Here is a 25,330-nt window from a genome sequence, read left to right as displayed (position 1 = left end):
TATTATTTTCACTCATATGTGAAAAGAGTAGGAAGAATCCAAAGGAAGTTAAGACAAATAGAAGACAAAACTCACAGAGATGACCTTTATAAGTTGACAAAAAAAAAAAATAGGGATCTATGGAAGAATCAAATCAAATGTGAAAGAGAGAAGAGTGTAAGGCAAGTTATTTAATAGATATATCTGCTATGAAAAATTATGTATGATTTAGAAGTCTGAAAATCTGTTCACGATCTCCCAAAACATTTTATTTACAAGTTGCCTTTTAAGTTAGAAGTAATGTTTGTGAAAGCTCACTCTAAAACTGCTGATGCCCTAAAAAATGACAGTCATTCATAATAAAAAAAGCCCTCTTTATTTTAAAAAAGTGAAGTCTACACTCTGCTTAATGGCTTTGATTCACTGAAGGCTCTTAATATTTAGCATCCTGGTGTGTGTCCTGATGACAGAGATACAGCTTCGTGGTTCACCTTGAGGACAACCTTCAGAGATGGCAGGAAATTCTAGTAAGTTTCAGAATTTTCAGAATGTAACAACAAAATAAGGTTTCATTAACACCATTATTCTAAGTGTGATAGTTAAAAACTAAAAAAAAATAGGGAAAAGTTGTAGTATCAAAAAGTCCAGTTGAACATTGAATGAGAGTCATGTTACAGAAACTATAATCAAATTCTAGTGAGATCCCAATTTCTTTGTTAATAACATACAAGAGTATTGTTACAATACTACACCTGGGATGCTTCATTTTAACTGCGCACCTTCAAATTTACATTAGTAGACCTATATTATCATATCCTGCTGTAAGTTTAGATTTGTGACTTAGCAGTATATAGAGAACATCATAAGCCTTTCTGCACCAGCAGCTAATTCCTGCTCTGCTTATTCTTTTGATCCCATGCTTACAAGTCTCATGCTTCCTTCCAATGCTCACAAGTACTGACAGAGGTTTATTCAACACTTAATTATGAAAAGAAATACCATGGCCTTTTAAAAAGCATATTAAAACAATAGCCTGCATAATTATTACAAGAATTAATGAGTAAAATGTAGCAAGTTTACTGACAAAGTTATTAACAACCAGTAGGAAAGACAAGAAACCAATAGCAACCCCATTTGATTCAAATTCAGGACCTCCAATCATCAAAACACAAAAGTTCATGAATAAATCCTACTAAACTCAATTAAATTCCGGCAAACAAGCTTAAATCCTTTCCTGATGCATCCTTCTGATAGCAGACTGCACAAAGGTCTCTAAGTTAGCTGGAAACTGGGACAGAAGGCGACAAGCTGTTCCATAGCTCTTACAAACAAATGAGTTCAAACAATTCTTTGTTTCAGCAAAACACTTGAATAAGTGCTTAGGTTCCACTGACTCCACTTGAAGTGAAGCTCACATTTACATGATTTATTCCATCAAGGCCAGCATGAATACTAAAGAATCATACTCACTCAGGTCTCTCATAGCCGAGGCTTTCTCGGATAGACCACGCAACCTGGTAAGGGGAGGTTTGCTCTGAATCCTCCAACTCTTCTCCACTGTCTTCAGACCAATCCAGCCCTAAGGGAATTGAAAACATGGAAACTGGATGAAAAGAGCATCCACCTTATATAAGCCTCTGAGCAACTTCTGGCACAAAAGATGAATGCATAGTTGCAAGCATAATTATATTTGATTAAATTATGCAGTATTCTCAATTATACAGGAAAAGCTACAGTAACAGCTCCATTACAGTGTGCAAATAGCATGCACTGATTTTTTTCATAACTGAGTTTTCCTTTTAAAATCCTTATTGACTTCTTTATCCATAAACAGTGCAAGAAAAATCACCAACTATCTTACCTGCAGAGAAATACTAGTTTTCATAACCAAGTACAAGGTAAGAGAGAAGTTCTCGTTATGAAGAACAGACTACTTGGTAAATTTTAATACTATATGATCTAAATAAGCCAATTTCATTTCTGTTTATATTCTGACCCCTTCTCTGTGCCAAAACATAGAAGAATATGAAAACTGTAAGACACAGCAGCAGGGACAGAGATAGATACACAGCTACCCAGGATGTTCCTCTGCTCAGTCTCTGTAATTGCCTGCCAAATGCACATATTAGCACGAAGAAAGAGCTAAAGGGAGAGATATAAACACTCCAGCACTTTCCCCAAGCAGCATGTTTTCACTTAATGATGATGCAGTATGATCAACTTACAGTGTGCTCCAGCAGCCTCAGTTAGTCAACGTACAAACAGCTGTTTGGCCAGGAAGCGGCCAATAAGTTCTCAGGTGGAAGATTTTATCTGGAACTTCATCTTTTGCTGTTTTTCCTCCTAATTCTCTCACATCCAGTGAAATTCTTGCCACTTTCTTGCAGCAGGTGGGATAAAATCCCATTGCTGCATTTACAAGATAGCATTCTTTGCTTTTTCATTTTCTTGTGTGCTCCTTGAAAATTGATAGACTTAAGGAGCATTTCATTTTTGCTAAAACTAATCTAAACAACTGTATCTGAGATGATTCTGAAGTCAGATGCCTTGAGTCTGGGAAATGCATCAGTACTTGGTCAAGCACTTCCAGAGTTAGAGACACACACACATAAGCTTGGGATAGAATCATCAGGTAACCTTCCTTATATAGAACCAGCACTTTAACATGAACCACAGATATCAGAAACCCAAACTTTCAGGAACTTCAGCATCCTAAAAAAATTATTTTTTAAGACATATATTTGAACTAAATTCAGATACCTTAAGACATTTGATAAAATGTCAGAATTATACTTTCAACTTAAATGTTTCTTTTTCCTGTTGTCTCTTCCATAAAGGAAACTTAATCATTCCATAAAGATGTCCACAATTGACAACCACACAACAAATTGTTTAAACCCAAAGTTTAAAAACAAAATCAGAAATTGAGTTGTTTTGCTTCTCCTAGGCACTGCAGAAAGGAAGGAATAAAATCTAATCCAGATTCAGTTGTACTGACACTAAAGACTGCAGTTATATTAATATCCAATTACATGGCTCTGATGTTGGTACACATAAAACTGGCTTAATCTTTTGAAAGATTCTGTGCAGTCATCTCTAGTGCTGCTCAAATATAGAAAAGATGTCCTGAAATTCTCTGATCTGGCATACCTAGTCTTTAATATTAAGGCTTATAATGAATAAATAACAAATAAATTTTCCACTCTCGCTTAATTAATATGTAAATTCCTTTACTTTGCCAAATATAAACTGTTCTAAATGCATCCACATAGTTATGCACCTGCCTAACTGTACATGTACAGGTCTAACTGTACATGTATAGGTCTAACTGTTTTTTATTTTTACTATGCCTCTTTGTAAGGAGCATGTATTCTCTTCACCAGTTGAGAATGTAGATCATTAAGCACAGAAAGGGATCTTTGTCTTTCAAATTTAGAAATTTAGGAACCTGTCTTTCAAAACACAGGTCACTTTCTAAACTATTGAGGTCCGTGACACTCAGAAATGCCTCTAGAGTTACCATTTCTCTAAAGATCTGCACTATATACAGGACCATCAAAGCTGTTTTCTGAAGAACAATTTCCATTGGAGACATGCTATGGGATGCTAATTATCTCCTGAACAAATAGTCAAACTATCCCATGAGTGCCAAAGAGCAGATCTTAACAGCAAATTAAGAAAAAGTTAATTGAAATAGCAAAAAATTACAGATGTTTGCAATTAAGTAAGACATTATATAGGGAACGTCCGGGTTTATCTGAAGTCTTTTTTTTGTTTTAAACATCATAAATGGTGTTCCTACTTGTATCACACACATTTCCTTTTCCCTGCCAGTATTTTACCTGTTAGAAGTGTACAATCAAAAATTAAGCAGAAAAGTAATTTGGGAGGGTGAGGAAGATAAAAAGGACAGATAGGTGTGCCTAGGTCTATATTCATAAACAGACAAAACAGCCATAAGGTCAGTTGCATTTTCAAAGCTTACAGAGCTCTACTATCATAGCACCAATTTGGTTATATTTGCTTATATTTCACAAGCAGCTATTGATCATTTTATGTAAGGGGAAGACTATTTCTGCATGGTATGCAGACAAGACTTCACCCTTCCAACTATCTTCTGTAACAATGCTGCTCTCCTGAAATGGTCTTTTCCTTCTGTTCTTCCATATTCTATACATAAATAGGGCCCAGTCAAGAAAAATTCTCATGTGTTCCAATTAAGTCAACTGGAATTTTGAATATGCAGAGATTGATGGGCCAAACTGCCAAACTTTTACTTATATTCATTATGGCACATGCACTTACCACACACCTAATGTTTCAATCTAACTTTGTTCACTCATGTAGGTACCGCTAGTGTCACATTTACTACTCGAGTTGCAAACCTTCAACATGAGGTCTCTATAATCCAAACAATGTTTTTTACACCTCAGTATGGTTTCTCAAATGGTTAACAGAACATTACAAAGAATAAACAACCAAAATGCCACAAACCATTTGTGATGGGTCCAGGCATTCCCTTCATAGACAGCATGGCTAAAGAAAATGCCAAGAGATTACCTAACTCAGGGTTACTTTGTAAGTACCGCACAGGAATTCAGGACAGGGCTAGGAAGACATTCCCCTTCAGTCTTTTGGTTTCAGGTTAAAAAATACAGCTGCAGTGCATCTATTACCTACTCACCTAAGTGAGGAAACAGATCAGTGTCCAGCTGCTGTTTTCGAGTGCACAGTTTCACCAGTCTCTGGAGCCGGCTCATGCAGGACGAGTGTGGAGAGAAGGCTGTGGCTTTCATGAGGACCCGGTCAGTCCTTGGCGGGTCCGTGACAGGAGCCCTGGCGGGTGGCAGGAGAGGCAGAGGTCTCTTGTTAGACAACTGCCGTGCTTGTGCTATAGTGTGTGTGGTGGGTGCCACTCCCTGCATTGGTAGGCTGGTGTTCAGAGGTTGAGGTGACTTGCAGACTATGCCCTGCGGTAGCCCTGTCGGCTTTAACGAAGCTGATGAAGGTGGCAGATGGGAGTGCTGCTGCTGCAGAGGCTGCTGCTGCAAAGGTGCAGGAATGGGGCTAAAGTGCTCTTGGCGAACTTTTAAAATCTCTGTCTCTCTCTGGCGCTGCCGGTTGTGAGCCAACTTGCTCTGCAACTTTTTCTTCACCGTTGCCCCTTTCTTTAGGTCATCATCCTCCTCATTGAAAGCAAAGGGGTCTTCTAATTCTGCCTCCAGGTAGTGGAGAGGAAGCCTTGCCCCTGGAGGGGAGAGGGACATCCCATCCAGCCCATTGGGCATCTTCAAGGCCAGGGTGGGCACTGTTAGACCGAAGGCCATAGCATCCATCTGATGCCTGACCTTTACCTCCTCTATGGGATCATTCTTTTTCTTCCTCTCCTTTTTCGGTATAAAGCCAAGTACCTGCAGGTGGCTGTTGCAGTACCTTTGAAAAGTAAGAGCAGTCAGTTATTAACTAAACTTCTGTAAGTAAAATCTGAAGGCAAGACATCACTTAGGAGAAACTCACAGATACATTTCAAGCAAATATAAACTGAAGCAGAAGAGGTTTTATAAGAACTGTACACAACTGCTTCTAATACAACACATAACTGTGGTGCTCTCAAACCAGCAGGAAAAAACTTACACAAGTGACTATTTCTAATCTTAAGATATAAGATTCTTCATTGTTCATAAGAAAATCACATACAGTCATTCAAAATCTTAATTCTCTAATAGGGTAAACACTCAAAATCCAAAGTGAACAAAACAAATGGACATACATATGCTGATACATAAAGCAGCAGGAAGGCAAGCCATTAACTGATCAGTTCAAAAGCTCCTAAGAAAAAGTACATTGAAGACTACTTCCTTTCATTTGCCCATTCTTTCAGTGGAAGTAGTTAACATTTTCATCAATGCACATATTATTATTATTACTATGAATTCCACTGTAGTAGGGAGCAGTTTCTTATAAGGACAATCTCAGTACATATCTATCTGCTATGAAAGATCACTATTTCCACTTACTGAACAAGTAGCATAAATACTTAAATTCTGTTTTAGTAGTTTAACATGATGAATTTTAAAGCCAGAGGATTAGCTGACTATTCTTCAATAAAAATCTATCTTAAAACAAACTCTCTGCTGCTAGAAAGCATTTACGCAATGCCAGAAATACGTATATATACACTCAAAAAGCACGGATTTTAAGTTCTTCTAATATCAAAAACTTTCAAAGTCATGCTATTAAAAAAAAGAAAGCGAAAAGGTCTTTGATACCCTGTCATGAAAGTAAAAATAATTACAACTTATGCCACAGATGACATACTAAAAAGTAAGCAATTAACTTTTGTTTGATTGGAATAAGTATGTGACAGAAATTTAGGAACCATGATGTGATCCTTTTCCCGTACGCCACAGGCGGGCACTCCTGTCTCTGTAGAACCCACCAACAATCAAAATTTGCCCTTGCATAATCCCATCTATAACTTACAGCTTATAAATGACCAAAGATACAGGGAAAGAGTGATGTCTGCATCAAGGTAATTATGGACAAGATAATTAATAGAATACCATGAAGGTATTCTTTTAAATTGGATCAAAGTATGAATCTGAGAACAGTAAGTTTAATTGAAAAAATAGGTTAAAATTATATTATTTCTGGTCTTCATGGAGCAAAAAATGGTAGAAAAGCCCAAAACAACCCCCCCAAAAAGGTTCAGCACTTCAGTTTAGTCACTTTCAACTTGTCGACCCATTTCTAAAGAGACAACGTGTGAACAGCTCTAAAGGGTCCTTAAAAGGGAAAAAAGAGAAAGAAAATTCATATATGTTCTTTAATGGTCTCCATATATGTAGCTTCTTGCAAGACCCACACTCCTAAGTTTTCACAAATCAGAAAAGGCTGAAAAGCACTGCTACTTATTATTGCCTAAATAATTTCTTCATTACATTATGTTGTAAGTAATAAATAAACCTAGATGAGGCAAGCTAAAAGCCAACAACTTGTGCAGTCCTTATTAGAACACACTGGAATACTGTAAATTCATACTGAGAGATGCACTTCTAAAAATAAAATTATATAATGAGGGCTCAATAAAGCTTCCCTTAAAGTCAACAAGCACTGTTTCCATATTTAAAATTAAGCCCTTTTTAAATATGTTGTTTGAACAGTTACCACAGCACTTTTAGCACTACAGAAGAAAAAAAACAACAAACAGACTAAACAAACACAAGGGAATTTTTTTCCCTCTTATGCCAATAAAAAGAATGTTCTGCTCAACACAAATTCTTCCCTTATATTGTTCAGAACTTAAATTATTGTCATCCTGTGCTTGTGCTGATGTGAGGAGGTAGAACTGCATAGTCTGTTTTCATTGCAAAAACAGTAAGAAAAGAAATAGAAAAGGTGAATAAGTCTGTGGAAAGGTAATAAGCTTGCTAAAATTGTCAGAGTTTTAGGCTAGCAAGGGTTTGTCTTGCTCATTTAACTCTAACAGAATCATTTTTATATGGCAGAGAATAAAGCTTGGGCTCTTACAGCTGACCATACTGCAACACTGAGAACCAAACGGCTCCACTGGACACAAACCCACGGATGCCAGGCTACAACATTCAGATTCCAGTACACACTGACTTGGCTCTGTGCTGCAGGCTTTGTCAACTCCCTGTCTTCCAGTATAATCAAAGCTGTTACACCTTGGACTAACAGGAGCAAGAAGAAACCAGGAAGGGCAGTACAGTCTTCTCTGGGTAAAGAAGATTGCACACAAGCAGTTTTGGCTAGACATAGTTCTCATTAGCACCACTTCAGCCTCAACTGTGTCAGGCTATTGCTAGCCCTGCACACAGCCAGGGGGGTATGCACCCACATTTCCCCATCCTCCACATTCCAGGATGGCTTTTTAGCTGGCCCTGGCCTAAAGTGGCTCTGACTTCACGTGGTGCTGCAGAGTCTGCATTAGTAGTTCAAGCTCCATGGAAGTCAGATTACTGGGAACACAGGAAACAAACCTGCAAATAGCACAGTGCTTTTCACACAGCTCTGAGCACAAAATCCATTAGGGTCAAGCTGGCCCTACAAAAGCCAATTCTGACAAGCCTGTCTGAGAGGCTCAGTTTTTCACTTCTATAACCTGTCTGTGAGCTCAACTGACAGTATCACAGTAAGTATCTAATACAGGTGTTTTCCCTTTCCTCATTCAGCACCAAAGGCACTTCTTCTGTGCAGGTAATGTCAAATTAAGTCCACAAATATGGCGGGTTGATATCCATTAAAATTAAAATCATAACATGAAGCACACAAAATGTGATGGGCTCTGAAGATTTCAGCTGGACAGTTTCCTGCATCCACTGGGAAAGCAAGAATTCAGATAGTGAGGTTTTCTATCTACAAATGCATTCTGCTTCTTAGTACACCCCAGTTTGGTATCAACTTCCATCACTTACTTAAGACCCAAACAAACTGGGGAGCAGCTTGTATATTAACAAAGAATTTAAAGATTCTCTTAAGTGAGGAGAATTAGAGACAAAATAGTGTTTAACTCAACTAAATTGTAGTAAGCCTATATTTAGAAATCAAGTTGCATTTCATTATCTTTGTGTGTATCTGGTTAAGGAAGAAGTAGGAGATGTATTCAGAGAAAACAGAGATATGTGTGTATCATCCCACATATATATATTCTTTAAAAAAAAGGATAGTGAATAGAAAAATCAGACTTCAAATAAGGCAGTGAAGTCATGCACTATTAATAGATTTAATCTGTAGAATGTTAATGGTTAATAAGAACTTTAATAATATGGCATCATATTATTTTTGTGCCTGGTAGCATCTCATTTGTCTGGGGTCAAGTGATAATTCTTAATTAGCTGTGGACAGACTATGAAGCTTTTGGCATATAATACATGCATCTTCTTGAAATACTTTTTTTTAACAATCTCTAAAAGTATAAAAGAAGATAGCTGTCAGAGCATCATACAGACTGCTTCTGATCCTGTACAGTTCTGTGTCTAAACTGTGACAAAATGACCATCTGACAGTAATTCAGTACAAAGAAAATGAAAAGCTATGAGTGAAGAACTCAGACACTGCAAACATCTTTATATTGAATGGAGTGTGAAAAAAGTCTTCTAAGAAACAGATACAGGTTTGCCTGCCAAAAAAAAAAAAAGTTTAGAACAGCCACAGTCTTATCACTAGCATTCATTAAATGTTATTGTTAAAATTAAACTCTGCCCTGAGAAACAGTCTTTTAAAATATTCTTTCAACTATCACATCCTCTCATTTGAAATTAAAAGTTTATTTTCTCTTTCAGACACCTGCTGTCCTCTTCAAGTACTGTAATGTGACACTCGACATGCAATTGAATTATTCTAATATAACATACACCAGATGTCATGACCACACTTCACTTTAACTTGAGAAAAATCAAAAAGAACAAAGTGTGAACTCAATTCAAGGTGTAAAGAAAAATCACAAATTCCATGGGAACATATGAGATGTAAAAAAGTGTCATTAAGTACTATTACTTCTATTGTTTTTCAGTATGACCCCTGGTAAACAGGAACTCTCTCAGACAGCTCTTGCATCTGAAATTACAGCATACCATTTGTGCTAACTATTTCTATGATCATTTCTGTGAGCTTATTTCCAAAGAGCCTCAATTGTACAGCAGCAAAGAAACACTCACTGACTGTCAAATTACAGCTTCAAGTTATTCATCTTGTGTCATTTGAGCATTTGCCCTACAGCTTTTGACAAACATTCATGTTTTTTTTTCTCACTTCATCAGTCTCCTCAGCTGAAATGGCAGGTGAAGTGCAAGTTAATTTAGAGCACAGTCCAACTGTTGTTCCAGACAAGAGAGGGAGCTGTGGGCTGAGAAGGAAGTTATATGTAGGGCACAGTGGGAACACCACTAATAATGCAAAAGGTTAGTGAATGGCAGCTAATAATGTGAAAGGTCAGTGAATAGTGGCTTGATTTTTTGGGCATATGTTATTCATATTTTAGGTTTAAAAAAGCATTTCTATGAGAACAAGCCTCAGATAGTTAACACACACATTAATTAAACACTGCCTTACTGGCAAAACCTGCAATGACAGCTCTGAAAAATGAAGTCATATAGAGATGGCAGACAAGATTCGACAAATTCTGCTATTTCGGCCCAAGCAGCACCAATGAGACTGGTGTTCAGGAAGTCTTAAAGAGCAAAGAAGAATGCCCTTGAGGTTACAGTATGGGCTGCAAGTCAGGAAATCTGCTTTTAATTTCCAGCTCTCAACAAGTTCAAGGACTGTATTTTGCAAGGAATTTAATACCTGGGCACTCTGGGCATCTTCTTTTGGGCAGGGAGGAGGAGAGAAATAAGGGAAGCAAAGAAGAAAAGGAGTATGTGGCACTTTCCCAGCTGGCTCATCTGTTATCAAATAATATTTATTTTATTCCAGTAAAACACTACAGATCAGTACCAAATTACCAACACTGAATTGTAATTCTGGATTTGTCCCTATGTGTCACTGCCCCCCGTGTCCAGAATGTAAGCATTTTCAACTACTTGTCCTGAAAAAGCAGATGGAAGTGTGCTTTTGGCACTGCTGGCTAAACAAGCAGGCCTTTCTAAGAGCATGTACTGTGAGTGACAAAGCAAATGAGTTAGAACAGCTGATTCTCAGCTGTTATTGTGTAGCAGGTTTGATCCACAGTTTATAGCAAATTTGTGAAAAGCAGTGAACTCTCCCATAAACTTCCTTGGGATTAAGTTACTGCCCTCTTGCTGAGTATTGGACTCCCACAGAAAAAAAAATAAAATACTGGTCTTAAAACAAAATTCTCAAAGGAACATCCTGGAATACAATTCAATCAGACCAGTTCCTCCCTCATCCTGAAACCAGGCAGCAACTTAAATAAAACGTCCCAGGCGCTTCCCACTTTGCAGAGAGGAATCCACAACTCACCTACGGTCCTCAGACTTGGGGATGGGGTTGGTGCAGCGTTGGCTGTTGTACTTGGCCACATATTCACATTGCTTGAAGGGGGCAGTCTTGTCCTCCAGAACGTGTCTGATACAGAAGGCGTAGCCGTTAAGTCGCCTCTGCTTGCACAGTTTGGGGCTATATGAGCACAAGGGCTTATTGTCAACCTCAGAGAAGTGTATGTGTTTGCCTTCATACATCACGTGACTCTATTCCTTGTGAACATCAGCTGAAAGAACCAAAATATTGAGACAAATCACATAAGGGAAGAAAAACTGCATTCAGTTCTAGGTTGTGTGTTTCATTTTGGCCGGAAAGAAGGATCCAAAACAATACCTGATTTTAAATCTTCTGTACCATGTCAGTGTTAAGAGAGAGCCCCAAGGACACCACTATCTTGGAATGATGATGAACCAAGATGAAGCAGATTGTCTAAGGAAAATATCAAAAGGGTCACTGTCAGTCAGAATAAAATAGATATTAATACAGTAAGTAAACAGGCACACATAGTCACCAAGCCTGTGGTTCAGCTAGCATCCAATAAAACAATAGCACAATAGTTTTCAATCAGTAGTCACAGATCTTTGGAAAACATTAAAGAAATTACTGGGGGAAAGAAAATTCTACTGCCACCACACTTAAATCACTTTAACAGAACATCACTCATCTACCAGAAAGTGATTAGAAGCTACAAGTTGAAAAAGGTTAAGTGTCAGATTAGATCATTTATAAATGATCTTTCATAAATCAAGCTGAAAGATGATTAACCCATTTGATTGCAGAGGGTTTACTTCAAGGTATCTTTGTTTACAAAACCACCACAGACTGTCTTTGTGCTGCAAAATTATTTTGCCAGTCAGTGCAACAAAGCTTTTTTTTTAAGAAAAGCTTTCTTTACCACACCTGGTGACCAGTCTTTCAGATTTGTAGCTGCTTACAATTTCTGCAAGCATCCATATGCAGTCCTTCCTGAGATCACCACGGTTCTTCAAAATTCATCCTACTTCACTGTACTTATTTTAGGGAAATGCAGGCATTAATACCAGTCAGTACTCCCATGAATGCCAGAAGGGCTGAAATGTCAATTCAGCAAGAGTCTTGGTTCCTACAGTGGTCCCCACAGTTGCTAAAGAAGGCTCCTACAGTGCAAATCCATGCAGCCATAAGGTACTTTTTCAGTTCTCAACATTACAGAGATCTTTGGCAATCATCTTTAAAAAAAAAAAAACAAGTAAAACCCCCAAACCATCCCAAAGCAGTTTCAAAAAAAGTAACAGTACATACATTCTGCAGCTACTATGATACACTAAGCTTAACCTGCAACAGGTAGCTTTTATTCAGAAAGGTCATCCTGAAGCACTGGAATGAACTCTTTTGAACACTGTGTATGCATTCAGTACTCAGATCTGTTTCCTATATGTTATACACCAAGGAAAGAAATATTCATAGAGGTAATATCCAGGAAATACGTAATAAATCAGAGGCATGTGACAAATGTACAGATTACCACCTCAATGAAATTACTTGTTTCCAAGGTCCAAAATGGCAAGAGCAGAATTGCAAGGAGGAAACCTACACAGACTTTGCAGGAAGGATGTACTTTCCTCTTGCAAAGGTACAAGCCTCCACTTTCTGCTGTAAAAAAAAGTACCATGAGAAAATGACAAAGCACTATGGCACTGGGGGATCTAGAAAAACAATTCTAAGTCACTAGGGCAAAACAAAACACCCTATCCCACAGAGTAAACAACATAAATCTGGCCTTCATTAGCATATATCTAGCTGTAGATGCAGAAAGACAGAAGAGTACTAAAAGATTTAAAAACACACTTAAAATTCTTGGAACAGCTTGGTACATGCACACATACAGCATACAGAGCAAACGAATGGAGACAGGTGCTACAAAATGTAACTACTGCAAGCGACCTGAACAATCATTTGACAATAATGGTAACTTTGTATTTCCTCTTGACACACATTTTCCCTTTCCATGCACACAGGGAAGCAGCCACCCCCAGAGGCAGGGGTCTCTCACTTTGCTTACACCAGAGAGCCACAACATACACACAGACACTTAGTCCAGTTTATATATATATATAAGTATATACATATACATAAAACCAACCAATCACTGGAGTATGACTTTCCACAACATGTCAGTCTTAAGAACAAGAAAGTTCACTGTTGACTGTGCCTTTCAAAAAGACAGAATGGGAAAAGGGAACAATCTCTTTAGCATGTTAAGAACCAAATATTCCTTTCAGTCACCTTGACTCAGGCAGATATTGACATACCCTTCAGTATTATTCAGCAACAACATGAAGGAAAAACATAAATCCCATGGGAACACGACCCATACAGGAGTTGTTGTCAGTGTCTGTTTCCCATAATTTTGAGATATGGACTCCTCTATTACTATGGCAGCAAAAGTAATCAAATGAGTCTTAACTACTTGCATCTCACACACACAACAGGCTGACAGAAAGCCTTTTGCTGGAGAGTCTGCTTCTCTCAGTTTATCAAAGCTTGGATTAGGTGGCATACTGGACTGGACATAAAACTTGAAAGACCAAGTTTATCTTCCAGCTGTGGTGACCCACAAGTTGCGCTCTATTTTCTTCTGGTACATTTATCACCTTCTTTTAAACTACTACTATCATGCTTTGCAGACTTTCTGATGGATCACTAACTTTCTCCTCTTTTGTACAACCCAGCTGTATTTCTTTTCTGAAGGTTAGCAAGTAACAAACCAAAGAAAGAGTTTCTTAGGATGGTTCCAAAGTAAACAGTGAGAAATGCATACCTTATGTGCCTGAGTTAAGCTTCTGTAAAGAAACTGCTCCACAGCTCCCAGCCACTATAATCCTAGTTTTATTCTTGTGGCCACAGTCTTATTTTTGGATTTAACTCATAATTAAGTCTTATTTTTGCATTTAACTTGACTGTGTCAAGGCAGGCATAGTATTTCACTTCTCACTTGTCTGAGAGATACAGGGCACAAGGACAATGCCATATGAAACATTCGCACAAAAATACTGACAATAATCCCCAGGGAAACGAACGAGCATGAACATGAGTTCTTGGGTCTATATATACACTAGAAGAAGCTCATGCAATATAACCATGTTAAAAATCCTGACAGTAATCAATTACTGCAACTACAGTGCAAGGAACAAGAAAGCCAATAAACATGGTAGCCAACCAATGTTATATTAAAAAAAAAACAACACAGTAATTTTCTCAAACTTGCAATTATAGGTTTATTGGTAGATTCTTAAACAGACTCCCCAAAAGACATGTCACTATGTGGATACATTGCCAGAATCAGAGACTGAAGCTGGACTTAATCTAAAAAGAGCATTTTTTTTTTTTACTTCCATCGGATACCATATAGGAGAGTGTGTGTGTGTATAAATAAATATATACAAAAATAATGAAGACACTTAAATCTCTTCATTCTGATTTCATCCGATGCAGTGTTTTATTTTTAACAATTTACAGGAGTTCTTATCAGAACTTTTTGCTGCTACGTAAAAAGTAGCACATGCATGGAACAGGCACATGTCGCTTAGCTGAAGAGAACTGAAACTACACTTAGCTAAATAGTGGGTGGGGGAGAAATTATTTTTGTCCCACAGGATTCAGTAAGAGATGACGGAAACATGGACTTCCCCTGGAAAAAGCAAATGCTTAAGCAGCTGTACTTCACTATAAAAATATCAGAATACAAAACTTTCTGGAAGCTGTTTTTGTTTTGCATTTATACTCTACATTGAAGACGTAGGAAGGTTCAACAGAAAAAAAAATTATGCCTGAATATGCTCAAACTAACTTTAGCCACAACCTGTGAATGAGAAACCCGAAGCTGCTTCTTGAGGAACCTAGATTTTCCTCAAACAACTGATTCTAAATAAAAGATTTTGCATTAGTAAGAAACAACAGGGCAAAGAACAGAAGGGAATCTAAAAATGTGTGCCCTTGCCAACTGATGTAATACATGACTGAGGTGTAAAAAATCATGGTAAGGGAATAAGGTAAATATAGAGCAGCCATACTAGATCACAAAATATTGCAGCTAGGGGTACCTGATGAAGTTAGCAAGAGATTGACTCAAAACATATCAAAGAAGTAGTTCTTCATTTTTACTACTCACAGGCAGTGAACTGCTGGAGCTTGCAGTCACATGAGACTATGGAAGCAAGACAGCACCATCAGGTTCAAAAAGGCAATAGAGAAGTTCATGGACAACGGGGACATAAGTGATGCACTCGCTAGCATGACCAATTTAACAAATATGGGTGGTGGAGGAGTAGGAAAATTAAGCACAAAAAAAGTGTCTGGGCTTTTAAAACACTAAGTAGCATCACTTATTCCTACTGCCTGAGACAGAACATTCGGTTGGATCAAAGCTAATCTGACTCAGTGGGGTATTTTTCACATTTTTATGAGGTTATCGCTAATATTTGTAACTTCGTAACACATTCACTTCTCCCCTTGTCCCATTTTTTATTCTTGAGCAGCTGACTGGAAGAAAATCTCCTCCCTCTGGCTAAAGTCCTATCTGGACATGTGAAGAAGAGTAACAAACTTAGCACCCCATCAAGGCTTTACAGCAAGGACAGAGCAAAGTCACACTCTGAGACATCAGCACTTAAGAGCAGAGCTATTTGTCCTGCTGAGTGTAGCCACTGGTAGTCCATAAGACAACTGAAGGTGGTTTGCACAGAGACTGCAAAAAGAGAAATGAAAGATTTCAATACACACAGGAACACACCTGTCCAACTGCCAATACCTACTACCAGCCTCTGGAAGAAGCCAGCTTCCAACTTGCTTTTAGTACTGGCTTTTCACTACAGTGAAAAAGCTCCCTTGCAGTGCACATCAGCTCCAAAGACAGCACAGTTGTAGCTCTGCACTCCACATACCCTCTTCCAAAAGAGCTTAACAGTCCTTCAGAGAGGCTGGAAAACAGTGCAGCAGCAAACTTTGGAGGACGATCTTCACTATAACCATACCCAAGTAGCAGCATTATGCCATACAGAAATCTGGTACCTGATATCGTGAGTAGTCTACAGGGAAGGTAATGGCTTACTCACTCATAGAAAGCCCAAAGCACTAGAGCCTCAAAACTCAGATCGGCAATTTTGCGCAAATGCTGTGCTGAAAATATTAGAGCATTTTAAATCATGTGGGTTGATACAGTCTTAAACATATGCTCAGAACTTGACATTCAATGTAAGACCCTTTTAGGCAATGGAATCCCCAAATGCATTGTAAATTGCAAGGCAATTATATGCTGGTGGTTAAAAGATGTATAATTAAGAGGACTGAGCTCAGAGCTTCACACACTGCATCCAAACAAAATCCACAACTACAGAAGTGTTTACTGTGTTGTTTGCATTTGCTAATACTAGCCTAAATTTCATGTTAAATTACTTGGTGTGCTCATGACATCTCACACACAAGGTACAATCATCTCCGTAGGTTCCCAAAACCATCAGCTTGGGGTCAGAAGTACAACATGGATCTACAAGAATCTCAGCTTCTCCACAAGCACAAATAACATAAATAGTAGTTTTGTCATTTCCTCTTGACCAAGAAAGAACAAGTACCTGTCATTGTCAGATCCATTTCCTGAAACTGAGCAGACACACGGAGTGCAAGATGTTTGGGAACACGGAATTTCATCCACTCCAAGATGAACAGAAGCCATAAAGTTCATGACAAGTGCATGCTACAAAATAGCTTTAAGTGCAAAAAGATACGCATTAAAGCTATTTTATAGGAAAACTTTTCAATCAATGTTAATAAAACGTATACTTCTAAGTATGAATTTAAAACATTCATTTTCTCTATTTCATAGCAACTAATACATCTCTTTGAAATGTTTTGTGTTATCAAGAGAAGCTGTACCACATCTAATTGTGACCAACATCAACACCACAAAGTTGTAACTTCTGTCCCTATGCTGTGATCTAACCATAAGTTTGGCTTAGTTCTAGTCTTTTAACAGCTCAATTCTCTACTACACTCAGCTACCAAATCAAGAATGCTGTAATTGTGGAAACAAGAGTCTTTTTGTCAGTAAAAGCACTCAAATTGAGACAGAGGACACTGGATAGCAACCAAAGTTAGCTACAAGAGTTCCTGTACAGAACACTTTTACTAACTACAGTACAGTCCTTACTCAGGAAGGCCTCTGAAGTACAGGTACTGTAACACACATGCAAGTACCCTGACAGATCAAGGCATTCAACATGTTAAGATCTCACAAGATATTTTTAGTTACCGCCTGGAATCGCATTTTGGACTACTTTTTTTCATATGTTAAGATCTACCTAGGAAGAAAGAAGCAATATTGTCCTCATTCTGCCTTTTCAAAAAGCTTATTACTTCAGTTCTGGCAAAAGGCAGTTTACATTGCATAAGGATGTCCAATATATTAACAGAAAAGCAGCAGAATGCTTTAGGCAACACTGGCAAAACAGATTATGCTTTAGAATATAACACAATAAATACAGAATTAAACTTAAGCATTATTCCTAATAATAGGAACAGCTAGGGAACTTACAGACTTGTAACTGGTTACAATCAAGAGCAGAAAACATAACTATGAGGAGCAAGAAAGTTTTTGCTCACAAACTGAACAGGTTCTTTTTGTTTTCTTATATCAAATGAACTTAAGCAGGAATTTTCACTTCAGCTGATTCACTCATCTGTACCTCATAGTATCTTAGAGAAAACCTGACACAGACAGCTCAAACCCTAAAAAACAACAAACATTTAAGACTACAAATTTTAGAAACTTCAGAGGATTTCTAAAGAAAAAAGAACTTACATAGGAAAATTTATAACTACTGCCAAGAGTACATTCCTACAGATTTCAAAAATAATTTCCTAAACATGGCTATTCCTGACCTAAGGTTCAAGATGGGCTCTGTATCTTGAAAGTCTTTTGAACAAGGATTTCTCTATTTGAGCAGAAGGTCTCCAGGCCCCAGTCCTCTCACCCTCACAGGGAGGTTGTCACTCATGGTTATTTCAATGTAGTTAAAAACAGGCCTGGGTTTTGCCAGGATGAGAAGGGCTGCAAAGAGGCGGCCTTCAGATACAGCAACAAACGGACCCTTTATGACATTGCAACATGGCAGAAATGTACTTTAAAAATCTTATCTCAAAATACCAAAAGCAATATCCTGAGATAAAGTAGAGATTAAACATACCACACCACACCTTGCATCTGTACTTGGGGAAAAAAAAGTAAGTCAAAGTCTTTTATTTATTTAAATAACACATAGCCTGCCTTTCCAGATGAGGTTAAACAAAGTATCTTTGTCTTATTTTTAGTCCCAGTACTACAAAGACAAACAAACTTATTTTCTCACAATACAGTATCATTCTTGCTTCAGTAGGAATACTCAATAAAAACCAATAGAGCTCCTCACAGAGGAACCTTTCAGCAGGTATAAGCTATTGGAGTTTCAGTGTGGTCTTAAAATAAATTTGTACCTCCTGATGATTTACCATACCATGAGAACATGCTATACGCAGTTCTGTAGGACCAGGTCCTACACACAAATTCAATCACTCATCACAAAAATACTGAACATCAAAATAACCCCCAGTATGTAAATTTTGCGTTGCTTTCTGTAAATAATTTAGCTTTACAATTAATAAAACTTGTGTGATCTTTGTATATATTACAAACGGTTCATGCGAAAGGCTGAATGTCACCAGTTTGTAAGAGACGGCTTCACGAGCGCTCCACTTCGGCCATCAGCAGTGGTACCTGGTATGGCCTGAGCACAAAACACTGCCACTACAGCTGAGCCCATAGGAGAGGGCACCTATCTAAAGGGGAACAGTGCATTGCCCTAATTTTGTCAATTTTATTTTTAAGTCTCCCAACCCTCAAAAACTGAAAGGCTGTAAAATAAACCTGCATTGCACATTGTTGATTAACAAAGTTAGAACTAACTCTATGTATTTTAATCAGATGGTATAATATAAGGCTTTAAGGTGAGTGTCACTGTCACTTCCAAAATTCATTTGAGGTTACTTGTACAAAAAGCCATTATAATTTTGACCTAAAAGACACATTAAGGAATATTTGACCGAAACGTGCCACTTCCTGCATTAGAAACCGGAGCTATTTCACCTGTGCGGGGTGAAGTGTGATGGTGGGTCTTCCAGTGCACTCACTTCACAACTACCAGACGTTCTTTTCCCTGAAAAAAAGGATCCTTTCATTTTCAGTCCTGGGGGGCAGCAGCACCTGACACAGACGCCGCAGCCCAGCGGGACCCCAGCCCACAGGGACAGTTTGGGTGCCGACAGGGACACGAGAGGGGACCCGACACAGCCCCTGCCGTGTAGGGGCTACTGAGGCGAACCCCTCCCCTGGCTGAGGTGCCAGCGGGCTGTGGCTCCTGTCCCGCTAATGGGTCCTGGCACAGTGGGATGCCGAGGGACCCCAGCCCGGCCCCGGCAGGGCTCAGGCAGCCGCCGGCCCCGGCACGTGCCCGGCACCGAAGGTGCTGCCAGGGCAGCCCCTCGCCCCTGCCCCTCGTTCCCTGCTCCGGGGGCCGGCCCGGCGCCCCACGTGCCGGCAGCATAGGGGGCGGGGGGGACACTCCGAGGGCTTCCCCGCACCCCCAAAACCACCCCCCACTACCTCCCAAAAAGTTGTGCGGCGAATCCACCCGCCGCCGGCCCGGCCGAAGGGGGTCACGGACGAGGGGAAAAGGGGGTACGGGACGGGCGGGGGGGAACCTGCGGCCGCATTCCGAGGTGCCCCCGCCCCGCCGGCACGGTCCCCACGGCTGCGGGCGGGGGGTGGGCGCCGGCGGCGGTGTGGGGGGAAAGCACCCCAAAAACGCTGCGAAACTTTCCAGGCCGCGGCCGGCGCAGCCCCGCGGGACCGGCACCGGCACCGCCTCCGCCGCGGCGGCCCCGCACCGGGCTGGGGGAGGGGGTGCCCCCCGACCCCGCCACCGCTCATTAAAAGTCATTTCGGCAAATTAATGCCGCCCCCGTCCCCCCGTCCCGCGGCCCCCTCGCCCCGCGCGGGGGGCGGGGGGGCTTGGGGGGGAAGAGCGGCCCCAGCCGCGGCGCCCCCACCGCTTCCCCCCAGCCGCCCGGCCCCGCCGGCGGCGGGGCTCGGCCCGCTCTGGGCCCGGGGCCCGGCGCGGGGGGCCCGGCGGGGCGGGGAACGGAGCGGCCGGGCCGCGCCGCGCCGAGGCCTAGCGCCCCCCCGCCCCCGTTCTCGCTCGCCGCCCTTCACCTCCCGGGCAAAGGCGCCGCGCCCCGACCCTCCCGCTGTGCCCCGGCGGCCGTCTCACCCCCCTCCGGCGCTCCTCCCGGCGCCCGAAAGCTTCAAAAACCCCCCTGGCTCCCCGCACCCCCTACTGCGGCCTACACCGCTCCGACCGATCCCCGGCCTCGCGTAGCCCGCCTCCCCGTCCGCCCTGCACCCTCCGCACCGCCTGCCGCGCTACGCGAGCCCGGGGATGCAGGCCGGGCCTGGCTTACCTTTCCAGCTGCTTTTTTTTCCCTCCTCTCTCTCCTCTCCCCCCTTTCCCTCTGTTGGGCTGACAGATCAGAGTTTCCTCCCCAGCAGAGGGACTGGGAATGTGCTCGGGTTCTGTGCTGAGGAGCTGCTGCCCCCCTGTCTCTGAGAAGATCCTGCTTTTTGTGGGGAGGAAGCTTTGGGGGCTCTTTTATTATTTTAAAACTACAAAGTGCTCAGAGGGTAGGTGATTATTAAGGGGAATCCCTGAATATATTCTCCAGCAAAGAAGGCAGGGCTGCTGGGGCTGCTCAAGAAGAGAGCCAGCAGCCTCCTATAGCACCACTACAGGCACTGAGAGGACATAACATCAGAGAGCGGCTCCTCTGCCCTCCAAAACAACAACTTTCCTACCATCTTGAAGGTAGTAGCGAGGGAGAGAGGGAGGGGGAAAAAAAGTACAGAAGGTTTTTATAAAGTGTCCATTTGGAGGAGGGAGACAAATGGCCAAAACAAAATATTTTATCATTTGTGTGACTTTTTTTTTTTTAAATAAAAATAAAATGCAATGGTTCTTGGCTGAAGAAATTTTTTTTTTTTTAATAATCTGTAAAGATCAACTCCCTGGAAAAAAAATTAAAGGAGGTATGGTAAAAAATATATTTTTAGTAACTTCGTTGTTCTTAAAGCTATGTAATTTTTTTCTGTATTTTAAAGTTGATAACTTTTTTGTCATTTTGTGATGGTTCTAAAAATTAGTGTGTAATTGTGAAAGTTTGCGTAACTTTTTTTTGGTATTCGTAGTCTTAGTAAACAGCTGAGATTGTTGTCGGATAGTTTGGTGTAACTGTACCATAACGTCTTTCTCTCTCTCAAGGCATTGTAAATAAAATTGGATATACAGGCAGGAAAAAAACCCGTATCTTTTAATTTTTTTTTTTTTTTAAATTTCTTTCTAGAGTAAGCTATGTGGAGAAACAATGGAGGATTTAATGCGAGTGAGAGGAACCTGTGATAGATATCTGAGACGTTGTGCTGTCATAAATTTAGCATTGTCTGCCCTTCAAGGATGGGATGTGAAAAAACAGGACTCATAGCAAGAAATTTGGGGGCAACAGTTGAGTTTTGTTCTTAATGTTTTCAAAGCACTTTGCAGCCTTCTAAAAATCTGGTTTGGTTCTTTTTAAGTTACTGTTTTGATTTAAGGGCTTTGTTCTTGATATTTATGAATATTATTCCTAACTTATAATCGAGAAATGCTATAAATTTATACTACAGTGTCTTGTAATATAAAATAATAGTACTTTTCTTTGTTGCAGATTATTTTACTAGATTGTAAAAAATATATTAAATGCTGTCAAAACAGTGTCAGATGCTGTGGTGTATCTGTAGGTGAAGACACTGATGACTGTATTCAGCAGATATGTGATAATGTTTCTTGAAGTAGTATTATCCACAGTCCTATTCAGAGATGAACTGCAAAGATGCCTTTTTATTTGTCCCGAAGGAAGAGGAAATAGTTAGGAAACTAATGAGCTATACATTATGTTTTTTCCATTGTAAAAATTATTCAGGTGGTGTAGACTAATTGAACTGCAGTCAGACTAAGGTCATATGGATGAAGTACTGAATTACTTGGTATATTATCAACTTCTTCTCCCCTGCCAAATCTGAAATATATTGGTTTAGTTCAGTTCTTGTAATCTTAAAAAAAAAAAAAATTAAATCCCGTATTTTATGTACGTCCGCATTTCAAAACATACTTTAAGTTTGCCCAGCCTGCATGGTGAGTGTATTTTGTGTGTTCATAGTGGGTTTTTCATTTAGATAAATAGGTTTCAATTAAAATATAATTAAAAGTCAGCTGGCCTTTGTGTCAAACTGTTTTTTTTAGCAGAGTTTTTGTAGATTATGCTTAGTCTACCTAGCTCATTTTTAATAATCCAGAGTGTTGCATTCAATGGAATTATTGCATGGGAGGTGTTTTTCTGTTATTTGTTTTTTTTTTTCCCGTTTTTCAGTTATTAATCTGTTAAATGCATAGTTCTGCTGATGTTAGGAAACAACAACAACAACAAAACCCAAACAAATATGTTGCTCCTGTATTTCAAAAGAGTTTGTATTTTGTATAGAAGTAATGCAATCATTAGGGTCCTTCATCATTTTACTACTCATTATTGTATGCTTCAGAGCATGGAAGTATGATTATTCTCTTTGTAAGCTGTTCCAGCAAAAACTACTTTTATATCCTATACCTACAATTCACTACAGGAATGAGAGATTACAAACCTTGGTCAGGTATAGGATGACTGAAGAACTGCAGATCCTTTGAAATATTGCAAATAAATTATCTTAATTTAGGAATTCAACAAATGCAGCATAAACTAGTATTTCCTTTTCTTTTATTCTAAATAGATAGATAAAGGGCCAAATTCTCAGACCCCAGTTTTGCAAATGGTTGCAGGCCTTACTAATTCAGAAGTGCTTGAAGGATCATAAAACTCTTACCAAGTTGGTAGGATTTTGCTTGAGTACCAAATTCAAGTTTCTGTGAACTGATTTCTTGTACCAACCATTGTGTTAAACAAGAGAATTGCTACTTTCAGCTTAATTCAGTAGTTCCGTATAATTCAACTACAGTTCAAGTTCTCTTCATTGGGCTATTAAGATGGTTTTTGTGTTTCAGGAAGAGAGGCACACCGTGAACAACTAATCTATGCTGTATCTCTCTGTGGTACTCTTAATATCTGTACAGCACACTTAGTATCTTGGAACTGTATTTTTTAAAATGGGATGCAGGTGATTCAACATTTTAGAGAAATGGCTATGAATGCACTTGAGAAGCTGAACACAGAAACAACCTTTTCTTGGGCTTATGTGTTTGACTTTGCAGATACTGACTTTAATCAGTATTAATTACTTGCCTGCCTAAATTTAAACATGCATCATGGTAGCATTACACATTTTGGTGACATCATAAGATCTATTTGATGTGTTTTAATTGTGAAGCCAGAAGGTTAATACCAAGCAAAATGAGAAACATTTTGAATCTGGAAGTTTGGAATAGGAAAACTTGAAATGGGATACTTAGAGTATCTTGTACCAAAAAAAAAAAAAAAAAAAATTCAATTTTTTTAAGGAGGAGAAAGTAAAAAGGAAAAAATTGCCAGATCTTGGTTGTGTGGACTATGGTATAATCATTCAACAGAGAAATTAAAAATTTGTAGTTCATGGATAGATAAATTTATTTAACAAAACTTTATTTATCTGAGAGTAACTTGCTTTTCACTAACTTACTAAGAGATGCAAATATTATTTTAATTGTTTTGCTGAAAATACAATGTTACACAGTAACAACCTAAAGGAGCAGTCTGCTAGCTTTAGTAATGTAAAATGAAATTATTTTTTAAAGAATATTTGCTTATCTTTATGGACAAGACTCTTAGGTTGGAACGTAGATGATTTTGATGGGTAGAGCAGTGCTCTGAAATTACACTTCTGTACAATGTGTAAACCCAAAACACAAAAGGTCCCCTATACAACATTCAGAATTTTATTCTGGAACTTGCATTTCTTCAGAACGGGTCCGTCTGCCTTGATTTATATCAGCCTCATCCCTGGACCAACTGCTCCATCCAGTAAACTTATTGTACACTTGAGCACAGAGTGGTCAGAGAACATTCATGTTCTGTAAATCACAGGTTTTGGCTAATGAGGCATTCTGTGCTGATGTGTCTCACTTGTGTTAGCAGTGAGACAGAGGGCAGCGATGCAGTGAATAAGCTTTGTGACTCTAATAAGGCAATGAAATAGGTGCTTTAGGTTGTACACCAGTTACTGGAGGAGGCTGCATCAAGAAATGAACCTTGACTCTCTCCCAAGGTCGTATGCACCCCAAGTGCAGACTTCAAGAATTTCTGGAGCATGACTTAGACTCTGTGCATGTGATGCACAGAGTTCTCCACAAATAGTGTTACAATGTCGGCATCTTGGTATTATTTCTTGAAAGACACATACTGAGGAAACAGTACCAATGTCTTCAAATGCATGCTAAAGGGATTAGCAATTTATTTAAAATGCAGGTGAATGTTGTTAAGGGGAAGAACAACTCTAAGTGATAGCTGTTAATTCAAGATTTTATCTGAAGAGCCACATTTGTATAGAATATCTTGTCTTTAGGCATTTAAAGACTGAAAAGGGTGAAAAATTAAATAAAACCCGAAGTTATGATACATTCTTCTAAGCAATGTCTTGAGCAACTGTGATGTGGTATTAGTTTGTGTAATAGTGACAGTTTCCGGGGTAAAGCTAACCATTAAATCCCAGCATATTACTATTTTTGAAAAATGCTTATTCTTATTTTTCAACAATTCTTTAACATGAAAATTTCATAGCAATGGTTGTCTCTTGTGTATTTGGGTTTCAGTTACTCTGCTGCAGTTGTATGTATTTGATAACCAGCATGCTTTTTTGCCACTCTTCCAAACCACAGAGTCCTTATGTTAAAAACACTGTCCATGATCTGAGGATTTTTCTCTGGGGAATATACCCAAGTTATGGCATAAATTGAGCTTCTTAATTCCGCTGCTAAACTCCTTCAAACCTGTGCTTTAGTGCACTCCTGTGTGGCAGATAGCACAACTGAAACTATAGGACAAGCCCTACATACAACAGAGTAACTTTGCTTTATTTCGTTTAAATCCCCAAATGCTAGCAAAGCAACATGACGTGTACACGACTAGCCTTGTTTTCCTGAGTGTTAGGGGCTTCATTAAAGCTTTTTTCAGCAATGGGAATTTTGCTGTGGGTTTCAGTAAGTTAGGAGTATAGCTGCAGAAGTATTTAACCAATTGGGAACAGATGTATGCTAGCTATTAT

General features: G+C 39.5%; 1 protein-coding gene across 3 annotated transcripts in view; it reads right to left on the bottom strand.

The window, feature by feature from the left end:
• The window catches only part of INO80D (INO80 complex subunit D), a 45,956-nt gene extending 25,442 nt beyond the window's left edge, over positions 1-20,514 (bottom strand). Inside the window, exons 1-6 of one of the 3 annotated variants that reach the window (XM_053981733.1) lie at positions 20,476-20,514; positions 19,103-19,172; positions 11,281-11,376; positions 10,927-11,173; positions 4,664-5,412; positions 1,450-1,558 (exon numbers count right to left, since the gene is read on the bottom strand). In XM_053981733.1, coding sequence (XP_053837708.1) covers positions 1,450-1,558; positions 4,664-5,412; positions 10,927-11,144 — 1,076 coding nt within the window. In that variant the 5' untranslated portion in view covers positions 11,145-11,173; positions 11,281-11,376; positions 19,103-19,172; positions 20,476-20,514. Of the gene's footprint in view, positions 1-1,449; positions 1,559-4,663; positions 5,413-10,926; positions 11,174-11,280; positions 11,377-19,102; positions 19,173-19,618; positions 19,689-20,475 lie in introns of those variants that run through there. The other 2 variants (XM_053981734.1, XM_053981735.1) reach the window with 2 other exon arrangements.
• Positions 20,515-25,330: the final 4,816 nt, after the last annotated feature.

Source organism: Vidua macroura, chromosome 7 (genome assembly GCF_024509145.1).
Source record: "Vidua macroura isolate BioBank_ID:100142 chromosome 7, ASM2450914v1, whole genome shotgun sequence".
In the NCBI taxonomy this organism is placed as follows: Eukaryota; Metazoa; Chordata; class Aves; order Passeriformes; family Viduidae; genus Vidua; species Vidua macroura.
Note: the sequence above shows the minus strand (reverse complement) of the source record. Positions and strands in the feature narration are given on the sequence as shown.